This window comes from Tiliqua scincoides, chromosome 16 (assembly GCF_035046505.1).
Source record: "Tiliqua scincoides isolate rTilSci1 chromosome 16, rTilSci1.hap2, whole genome shotgun sequence".
Lineage (NCBI taxonomy): Eukaryota > Metazoa > Chordata > Lepidosauria > Squamata > Scincidae > Tiliqua > Tiliqua scincoides.
Window position 1 is genome coordinate 7187459 of NC_089836.1, and position 10539 is coordinate 7197997.

At 50.3% G+C, this 10539-nt stretch overlaps 1 protein-coding gene across 1 annotated transcript; it reads right to left on the reverse strand.

Moving 5' to 3' along the window:
• Window positions 1–1915: 1915 nt before the first annotated feature.
• Window positions 1916–9909, reverse strand: LOC136635599 (DNA-directed RNA polymerase II subunit rpb1-like). Its single transcript, XM_066610831.1, has 11 exons — window positions 9437–9909; window positions 9108–9168; window positions 8553–8700; window positions 8055–8099; window positions 7271–7348; window positions 5527–5571; window positions 4875–4919; window positions 3837–3881; window positions 3232–3279; window positions 2484–2676; window positions 1916–2061 (listed from the first exon to the last, which is right to left on the reverse strand). Exons 1-11 carry the CDS (start codon window positions 9584–9586, stop codon window positions 2056–2058), a joined length of 864 nt encoding a protein of 287 aa, XP_066466928.1. The 5' UTR covers window positions 9587–9909; the 3' UTR covers window positions 1916–2055.
• Between the last annotated feature and the right edge of the window lie 630 nt (window positions 9910–10539).

The following is a 10539-nucleotide window of genomic DNA, read 5'->3' on the forward strand; positions in this document are numbered from 1 at the left end:
CCCCACTGAGTAACCACACAGAGGACTGCATAGCAGGGAAACAGGGTCTGGCAACTGTACTAGCACAAAGTGGCACCACAGAACCTGAATCTCCAGAAAGGAGCTTAAGAAAGGAGAATTCCTGGGGCTGATGCTTGGCCACAGCCCTCAAGGCAATCATTTGCCTCTGGCAGGAGGCTGCAAGCTTGGCCTCTCAAGAGAGTGGACTTTGTCCTTCAACTCACACAGCAACTGAAGTTTAAGGAGATGGTTGCACAGCCACTGAACCTGAGCCAAGGAATACAAAGCAGATTAGATGCAGGGAGCAGCAGACTGGGCACAAAACAATTTAGCACTCTTGAATAAAATAATTACATTGCACCAAAGTGACCATTAGACCTTGCTAGATTTCATGTTCATTGTGTACTAGTTTTCTAGGCATACACCATTCTGAGACTTTGGTCTTTAAGAATGCAATCCGAGGTAGGCTTACTTGGGAGTAAGTCCACTGAACAAAGTGGGACTTGCTTCCAAGTAAACTGGTGCTTGCAGTTTGAGCCTGTGGGCTGTGCTTGTTTTTAAGTGCTGTTTTCATATTCTGCACTGGTTGTAAATCATTTCATTTAGATGACTTTGGCATTCTTATATCTGTGATATTTATAAGCTGCTTTGAGCAGGCTACAAGTCACCAGCAGGAATAAGATAAATAATATTTTAATTATCAATAATAGCAAACTCTTGTGCTTTAAAAACCAAACACATTTTGAAAAGCTTCAAAGAGCACATTCTGCAATTCTTTCACATCTGGATAATATATTACAGCAGTATTTTGTGCTGGTGCCAGGCTGCTTAGAGGCCTAGGGGCACAGCCCCATGATGCCTGCCCCACCTGCTGTGAGTGGGACATAAGGTGGCACCTCTGCCACAAGAATGGGGAGGTTCAGCCAGACAAAGCAAGTCTGAATGTGTGGAGCACAGGCCTGTGGGGTGTTAACAAACCAACTTCTCTGCCCCAACAGTCTACAAGTCACAGAAACTCAGTACTAGCACCAAGACCTTGAGCATTTGCCACCCTTCTCTACCCATCACTGCAGATAAATGTGAGGGGATATTCTCTTCTCCAATGGTGGGGATTCCACGCAAACAATGCATGAATATGACTACGGCGAACAAAACGATGGATTCATTCATCCATCCAGTACAGAATCACAAGGCCCAATCCTGCCACCATCTGTAAATGGTTCTTCGCATACACAGGAAGGAAAAAACTCTGGGCACAGACACAGACCTCAAAGGAGCCGGAACTAAGCACATGCAGCTGTCCCCATCACTTTATCCCCATGCCTGGAAAAGCTGCATTTTTTACTTCAGAGTAAAAAAATAACACCTCTAGCCACAGCATCTTGACCAGTGATCGGTCACTACCAGCACCTGGATTGGGAGCCCAAATGCTGCTCAGTGTCCAAACTAGCAGGGTGTAGAGAGAGAAAACCTGGACATTTCCACCTGCAATATTCCCCCCTCTATGACCTCATGAAACGTGTGGGGGTTCAACAGCACCCTGGGCAATTCTTGGGATCCTTGAGAGCAAGTGACCTTAAATGCAAAGGTCAGAACTGGCAGACAAACTAGTCTTGAGAGGAGTCTGTGTCTGCCACTGATCTTCCCTTGCCTTGTGGGGGGAAGGAGAATGGCATTTCTCTATCATAAAATTTCATATGGAACGACAGCAAGGCCCAACTGGGTGAGCAAGCTCCACACAGGAACTAAGGTTGCACCTTCAAACATTCCCCAGAATCCTCTGCAAAGAGGTCTTGTGGCAAACATGGGGGGGGGGGTTTCTTCTGGAGAGGTCAAGATGCAAAAGGATTCCCAAAAAGATAAGAGTTTGAAAAGCCACTGGGACAAAAAAGGAAACTAAATGTATTTTAATATGAAGGCCTCAAGGATAACCAGGTGAGATTCGGGACGCTGGAGTCATTCCTCGTTGAAGGTTGCTGCAGCAAAGGTTTCACAAGAGGGTTGGTCCCATCCCAGCAGTGAGACTCTCAGTTCACTTCTTCGTAAATATGCTCATCAATTCTATTAACATGGTGGAGGGAAGAGAGAGTGATTAGGGAATGGAAGCTGTTTGGGTTCCACCCCAGCCAGATTTTAAAATCCCAGACACAAAAAAAGAAGATCCGGCTACTCAAGGACGCTTCTCTCTTTGGAGCATATTCCTGCAAGTTTTGCTGGAAAGATTCCACTTGGATTGAGCTGAAACTCCTGCTAGTGTCGTACTCAGCCCACTTATTTCAAAGACTTTCATTTCATGAGAATGAGAAATAAGTTTTAAAAGATACTGGATGTCCTACAACCCAGTGCAGATTCGGTGCTGCCAGTACAAGAAAGTTGGTTCATTACCTGGACATGGTCTTCTAGGCACCCCAGCTGTTCCCCTCCTTCCTACAGTCCCAAGGAGGGCTCACTCACCCTCTCTTTCTCCCTTTAGGCAAGCCTACCGGAGAGCCTGGAGATCCCACAGGAGAGCCTGAAGGCAAATTTGGAGAGCCGCCATGGAAGCCCGGAGAGCCGCCGTGATAGCCTGGAGAGCCACCGTGATAGCCTGGAGAGCCGGATGAGTAGCCTGGAGGGCTGGCATGGAAGGTTGGAGAGCCGGCATGGAAGGCCGGAGAGCCGGACGCAGAGGCGATTCTGGGGAAGGAAACAATAGAGGAGTATAGTTTGGGGACTGAGTGGACTTTCCAATCCCAGCCAGCTGTGCCGGGAGCCCAGTTTGCGGGCGGACAACTTCATTTGATTGGACAGCAGGAATCCATGCCAGGGACACGTCTGAGAACTGCTCTTGGATCCAGCTGAGTGTCGGAGGAGCATTAGCCCACCTGATTCCTCTCTTGCCCCATTCCTTCTTGAATCAGGGAGAAGGAGGAGTGCTGGAGGTTGGCAGGTGCCTTCTGAAGCAACTGCCCCAGCCAGCCTCCCAGGTGGTCTGACCTCAGAGGAGCAGCTTTTCCCATCCCCCCATTTATTTCGCAGCCACAGTCCTTGCAGGAGCTGCATGCAGGGCCTAACAGGGTGGGGAACCTGGGAGCCCTGAGCCCTGCTCAGCAGAACAATTCACACCACTGCACAAGCCTTGCACTCTCCTCCCAGTTTTTTCCAAATCTCTTGCATTCCTGACACTTCTGACACAGGATTTAGGGGGAGAGAGAACCCCTCCCTCTCCACCCAGGCGTTTGTCCTACTTACTTGACTCCACTCGAACGCTGAATGGATGCATATAGTGCTTCAGGAGCGCTGAAATGCAAAGAAGATGTAAGAACTGGAGTGGGCCAAAAGGCCCTTTGAACTTCCAAACAGAACCCAACTAGACACCACGGGAAAGTTCACAAGCATGGCATGAAAGAAACAGCTCTTTTGTTTGTCCCCAGTATTGGGGTTTGGAGGTAGGCTGCTCCTGAACCTGAGAGTTACATTCAGTTCTCACAGTTAACAGCTGCACAATCCCCTCTCAGTGTCACAACTGAGAGGGAGAAACAACCGCAGGGGGCACTGCCAGCGCTCTCTCTCTCTCTCTCTCTCATAAAAGCAGAGCAAAATACTTGGGATGGGGGGTGGGAGACACATGCCAGGGCCCTCTTGGAATCCCTTGCCCCAGCAGCAGCAGATGGCCACCTTGGACAATAAAGACCACAGTAATTAAAGGCTGGCTGCCCACACACTAAGGTGTGATTTTATAAGGAAAGTAGATCTGTCCTAATAATTTAACACCTGCCTTTTCAAGATGACTTAAGGTGGGGCAGGGCAGCCACTGGCTCCTGGCCAGCTATGGGCTCTGGTGCTGTCATACTCACTTGGCTGCACTTGAACGTGGAATGTTATAGAGTGCTTCAGGAGGGCTGAAATGCAAAGAAGATATAAGAACTGGAGTGGGCCAAAAGGCCCTTTGAACTTCCAAACAGAACCCAAGTAGACACCACGGCATGAAAGAAACAGCTCTTTTGTTTGTCATAAGAACATAAGAACATAAGACCAGCCCCACTGGATCAGGCCATAGGCCCATCTAGTCCAGCTTCCTGTATCTCACAGCGGCCCACCAAATGCCCCAGGGAGCACACCAGATAACAAGAGACCTACAAGGCTTCCTGGGAATTGTAGTTAAGAACATAAGAACAGCCCCACTGGATCAGGCCATAGGCTCATCTAGTCCAGCTTCCTGTATCTCACAGCGGCCCACCAAATGTCCCAGGGAGCACAGCAGATGACAAGAGACCTGCAAGGCTTCCTGGGAATTGTAGTTAAGAACATAAGAACAGCCCCACGGGATCAGGCCATAGGCCCATCTAGTCCAGCTTCCTGTATCTCACAGCGGCCCACCAAATGCCCCAGGGAGCACACCAGATAACAAGAGACCTCATCCTGGTGCTCTCCCCTACATCTGGCATTCTCAGATTGTCCCCAGTATTGGGGTTTGGAGGTAGGCTGCTCCTGAACCTGAGAGTTACATTCAGTTCTCACAGTTAACAGCTGCACAATCCCCTCTCAGTGTCACAACTGAGAGGGAGAAACAACCGCAGGGGGCACTGCCAGCGCTCGCTCTCTCTCTCTCTCTCTCTCTCTCATAAAAGCAGAGCAAAATACTTGGGATGGGGGTGGGAGACACATGCCAGGGCCCTCTTGGAACCCCTTGCCCCAGCAGCAGCAGATGGCCACCTTGGACAATAAAGACCACAGTAATTAAAGGCTGGCTGCCCACACACTAAGGTGTGATTTTATAAGGAAAGTGGATCTGTCCTAATAATTTAACACCTGCCTTTTCAAGATGACTTAAGGTGGGGCAGGGCAGCCACTGGCTCCTGGCCAGCTATGGGCTCTGGTGCTGTCATACTCACTTGGCTGCACTTGAACGTGGAATGTTATAGAGTGCTTCAGGAGGGCTGAAATGCAAAGAAGATATAAGAACTGGAGTGGGCCAAAAGGCCCTTTGAACTTCCAAACAGAACCCAAGTAGACACCACGGGAAACCTCACAAGCACGGCATGAAAGAAACAGCCCTTCTCTTTTGTTTGTCCCCAGTATTGGGGTTTGGAGGTAGGCTGCTCCTGAACCTGAGAGTTACATTCAGCTCTCGCGGTTAACAGCTGCACAATCCCATCTCAGTGTCACAACTGAGAGGGAGAAGCAACCACAAGGGGCACTGCCAGCATTATCTCCCTCTCCCCCCCTCCCTCTTGTAAAAGCACAGCCAAATACTCAGGATTGGGTGTGAGATACATGTGCCAGAGCTTGCTTGGACCCTCTCACCCCAGCAGCAGCAGATGGCCACCCTGGACAATCAAAACCACATTAATGAAAGGCCGGCCGCTCACACACTGAGGTGTGATTTTAAAAGGAAAGTGGATCTGTCTTAATAATTTAACGACTGCCTTTTCAAAAAGTCCTGAGGTGGAACAGAGCAGCCACTAGCTCCTGGCCTGCTAGGGCCTTTTTTTAAGGTTCAGCAAGGGAACGACCCTCAACCCTCCGTGTTATGGTCACACTCACGTGCGCTGTGGCCCAGGGGCTATATATTCGTTCTCTGGACTGGATCTGGAATCACAAGGAATGGATTCTCAGTGCTGCAACAGCAGAGAGCATGTAATGGCCACTGTCAGCCAGGGATCTTGTGGCAGGGGAAGAAGTCACCAGCACGGGTTCAAGATTATTTGCCCCATCTAGCCCAGAAGCCCGTTTGCTCGAGTAGCCAAAAAGAGGTCTCTAGGGAGGCCTGCTGTGATTCCTGAACAAGTATCACCCCAAGGAACACAGGTCACCCCTATGCTACCCCGTGAATGCTGGAAGGTATGCGGCCCCCATATCCCCGTTTCTCCCCATCCACCTTCATGCTGCGCTCAGCACTGAGAGTGGACTTCCCCCTGCTTGTTCCCACTCACTTGGCTCCTGGTGACATCTGGCTGGGACTCTCGTAAGTGATGTCTTGAGGGATTCTGAAATCACAGACAGCTGGTCTTACGGCCACAGCCAGAACCAGGGAGGAGGAAGCACCCCAAACACTGGCCCTCATCTCCTACTGTTATGTTTCACAATATTGAAACACCTTTTTTTTCAATTGTGACAAAAGGTTCCTGCCCAAGAGGTCTCTCAATTTTAGTGAAAGAAGCGAGTGAGACCCTAAAAACCGCTCCTGGAAAAGGGACTTGGCTAGGATGAACAGTTGCTTTCACCATTCCCCCCCCCCCCATCACCTGACAAGGTAGCTCTCAGCCCAGGTCAAAGGAATTGCTGTGGCATGAACATAAGAGCCACCATGCTGGTGAAGGCCCAAGTCCAGGGACCTGTTTCCTACAGTAGTGCACTGGTTTCTTCCAGAAAGACTCACAAACGGGGAAAAAGGCACCTCCCCATCTCCTTGCTTGCCTGCAACTCGCATTCAGGGCCACTGAGCCTGGAGGGAGCACATCAGGACCCATGACCTCTGGTCCTCCAGGAATTTGTCCAGTCCCTTTTTTTTCCAACTCATCTCAGCTACTGGTCATCACCACAATCCACAAGCCAATCTGAGTGAAGAAGTTACTCCTTTTGTCCCATCTAAATCCACCCACAGAGCAGTTCCATTGGCTCACTCTGGTATCAAGGGTGTGAGAGAGAAACACTTCTTTCTCTCTCCACTCTGCGCCCAACTTTGCAAGCCTGAATCCGAGCAAGAAATCATCCTGTTGGTATTCAAAGGTAGACCTCTTATCAAAGAAGAGTCATAAATAGCCACTGATAAGGCCAGGAAAGGCCCTGGCAGGCAGCCCACCTGCTCAGGCCAATCTGAATCTCTAATACTTCCATTGGAAGTCTAACTGTTCTTAACACAATTATTTGACTGCCTTTTTATACACGTGCCCAAGACTGTCTGTATTTTTGTTTGTTGAAGAATAAAGAAGACATGAAATCGAATACTGTATATACGAGTATATACTCATACTTTTAAAACAACCTTAGAGGATTTGATTCCTTGTTCAGGGATCACAGCCTTGAGGGAACACAGTCCCCTCCCACTGCCTCCCCCCAGTCTTCCTCTTTTGACTCACCCGGGACCAGGGTTTATTTCACTGGCACTTAGGTATACACCTTCTGGAGGATTCCTGAAACAGAGAAAGTTTCAGTGCTGCTAGCAGAACTGGCCCAAGAGAGAAAGCAAAGGAACGCACGAGGCCATTTTTATCTGGAGAGTTGGAAAGGATTGCACCTTAGAAGGTCTGAAGATGAGCTGTAAAACAACTATTGATGTGCTACTCACGAGCGGACTGGATGGAGAGCTTCATATGGATTAGCACTTCGTCTTCTGTGACTGTACGTGTGCTCTGGGCGGGGGGGTCTGCAATCATCACAGAATGCAAGTGCTGTTGCCCCAGCCAATCTGAAAGGCTTACACCCTTCCTCCCCTACCTCTTCTAGCAAGCCTACAGAACAATCAATGCCCTCTGAACTTTTAAATCAGCAGATTTGTGGGTTGTTGTTTTTTGGTATACCTTACTTTTATCCTGGCGCTCAAGAAAGTGTAAGTGGGAGTCACCAGCTTAGCTTCATCAGCAAGGCTCCTGTGCCCTCATAACCACTGCTTCTTGCCAGTCTCTGGGTCTCAGAATACGCCCCAGGGCCACCAAATCAGCAGGGCAAGATACTGTCTGGACCACCACACATTCATCACACCTACAACCTGGGTTGAGCTCCCAAAAACACTCCTCTTGCCTCTTTTTTTTATTTTTAAAAAAGGCATACTTCCTGCTGTTATGGCTATGCAAACTAAGATATACAAGCAGAGTGCCTGGTAGAACTCCAGAAAGCAGACTGCTGGCCACAGGGCATTGCCAGTAGACCTCATAAGATAGCAGTTGCCCTGCTCCTCATTTCTCCTGGGGTAATTTACACAAAATGAGCAAATACAGTACATGGCAACCTGCTCAGATTGTGTCCCTTTACAGGACGTTTTCCATAGAGCAGAATCCAGGGTCTTTTCTTTCCCCCCAGAGCATCCTCCTGGCCCACACCCCATTGCCACTGGTATGGTGTGCGCAACTTACGGGATGGGAGGGAGTGGCCTCTTGGAATCTCTGGACTCTGGTTTCCTTGAGAAGCAAAAGGAGAGTACAAGAGCCTGTTAGCACACAGTTGGGGGCAACATGATACAAATTGGGAAGGGGTCCCAGTGCTCCAAGGAGGTTAAAAGAGCCACAAAATTAGGCAACCCAGCTAACAAGGACCTCACTCTGGCTGAGTGCTTGGAAAGTCACTGCCAGTCAGTGTTGACAAGGCTGAGCTGGGTGGGACAAGGTCCCGACTCATTACAGCAGCACCAAAAGCAAGGAAATGGAGAGGAGACAGCTTCAGGGGGGGGGGCCTGCAAGGGAGAGCCTCAAAGAGACAGAAGGGAGGTGCCCCACTGAAGAACTAAGGCTACAGCTACAGTGCCCCACCTTGTCCAACCACCGGGGGTAAGTGTGCTGGAGGGGCTTGCCACTCAGCAGAAGCAGGAGATCTGGCCGGATGTTTCTCTGCCCGACCAGGCCTGGGAGACTCACTTTTGCTTGCTCATCAGACGCAGGACCCAGATGGAAACAACCAGCAGCACCGAGGTGGAGAAGAAGCCCAGAAAGGCCAGGGCAGCCACAATGGCAGCCAGAGTCCCTTTGGTCAGCACCTCGGGACAGTCGCAGGACAACCTGGTAACTGCAGCACGAGAGGGAGGCATCCGTCAGGCTCTCTCCCTGAGGCCCTGGGATCCCAGACTTTCAACACGGAAGCCATCAAAAAGAATGAAGGCCTCTCTCTCTCTCTCTCTCTTTCACCCATGGCAAGTCTCCTTGGGGCAGGGACATTGCTCAGTGGCTGAACCACTCCTTCATGGCACACGGAGCCCCCCCCCCCCAGTCCAAGCCTTGGCAGCCTCTCCCAACCTGGCTGGGGAAGACCCTTTCCCTGCTGAAAGTCCGGAGAGCTGCTGCCTGTCAGTGTTGACAAATACTGACCAGGAGGGACTGAGTGACTCAGTGGAAGGCAGCTCCCCAGGTCCCCATTATGGCCCAGGCAGGGCACAGCCCTCCCCAGCCACAGAACAGACGAAATGTGGGGCTCACTCGGCATCTGCTCCTGCTCCCGCTCCCGATCAGTTAACAGGACCTGGGATTCTTCTGAAAACTGCCAACAACAACAAGGCAACAGTTTAAAAATCTGTGCATCTCACTGGACTGGCAACCGGGGCAGGGCTGGAGAGGACACCGAGGGTCCCGTGCACACATGGATGGCCCTGGTCCCATCTTGGGTGTCTCCCACTGGGGAAGACCAGGCCCGAGGTTATGAAGAGCCCACTTCCAGCCAGAGCGGCGAATGCCCCGAGACTCCAGCCAGAAACTTCCCAGCCGTAGCACATGCCTTTGCATTGCCAAAGCGGCCTTCCAGCTCTCACCTTCCTCACTGATCTCCGAGCAACTTTCACAGCGTCTTCATCTATGCCTTCCTCATTTGTTCTGTCCCCTGGAGGCGATGCCTCATTCCCCGCCATTTCTGCGGCATCGTAACTGTCTGCTTGTGTTCGAGACACAATTGCCCCACTCATTTTTGCTGGGAATCAAAACAGCAGAAGATGCAGCTCTGGTTAAAAAACGGGCAGCAGGGTCACGTTCAGCCCTCCCATGCATTTTGGTCCTCCCCAAGATTCTGCCTCTGTGGGATTTCTCAGAAACAAGAAGGACAGAGTCCACGTACACATGTTCTGCCACAGATTTTACCATCCATCTTCACAGCAGTAGCATTCAGGCTAGATTAGTTTAGCACATTGGACTGCCCTAGGAGACCATTTGGAAAATATGGCAATTGACAGCCTTCCAAGCTCAATTTCAGGTGCTGGTTTGGAGCCTTCAACACCTTTCGTGGCCTGGGAACTGTGCGCCTTGGAGACCATCAACAAACCTGCCTGTCCATTAAAATCCCCAGTAGAGGCCCTCTTGTGAATAAATATTGCCTGCAGGCAAGACTGCGGTGCCTTTTCAGTACTGCCACAGAAATTGTGGAACCCCCCCTCCCAAAAACATGCCAAAAACATTGGCATTGTTTGCCGACACTCTCATGGTCACTGGGAACTGGTGTTAATATAGAGGCTAAAGAGACTGGTTATTTCTTACTCACTGATATTCATACAGAAACTTGCAAATGCACCATTAAAAAACAACAACACACCACTGATCTTATTGAGTACTTGGCCTTATCCTGAACCAGACCCTTGGTCCATATAGCTCAGGACTGGCAGCACTGACTGGCAGCCATCTTTCTGGGGTTCCGGAGGGGGACTTTCCCAGCCATATTTGGAGATGTTGCCAGAGCCTGAACCCGGGACCTTCCACATGCAAAACAGCAGCTCCACCACCGATCTTGCGCCCCTCTCCAACCAGCCACACACCTGGCTTTGGAGGTTCCCACACCTTTGCAGACACAAAAGTTCAGAAACAGGCCAAACAACAGTCAAGATTGCCAAGCTGCTGAAGGGGAAGCCCAATATTGTATCCCATGACC

Excerpts from the sequence above, each read along its gene's own strand:
- LOC136635599 (XM_066610831.1), bottom strand. The coding sequence starts at position 9,586 with ATGAGTGGGGCAATTGTGTCTCGAACACAAGCAGACAGTTACGATGCC. Across the intron at positions 9,169-9,436 it reads CTCGGAGATCAGTGAGGAAG|TTTTCAGAAGAATCCCAGGT; the intron begins GTGAGAGCTGGA and ends TGTTGTTGGCAG. Across the intron at positions 7,349-8,054 it reads AGGCCACTCCCTCCCATCCC|ACCCCCCCGCCCAGAGCACA; the intron begins GTAAGTTGCGCA and ends TGATGATTGCAG.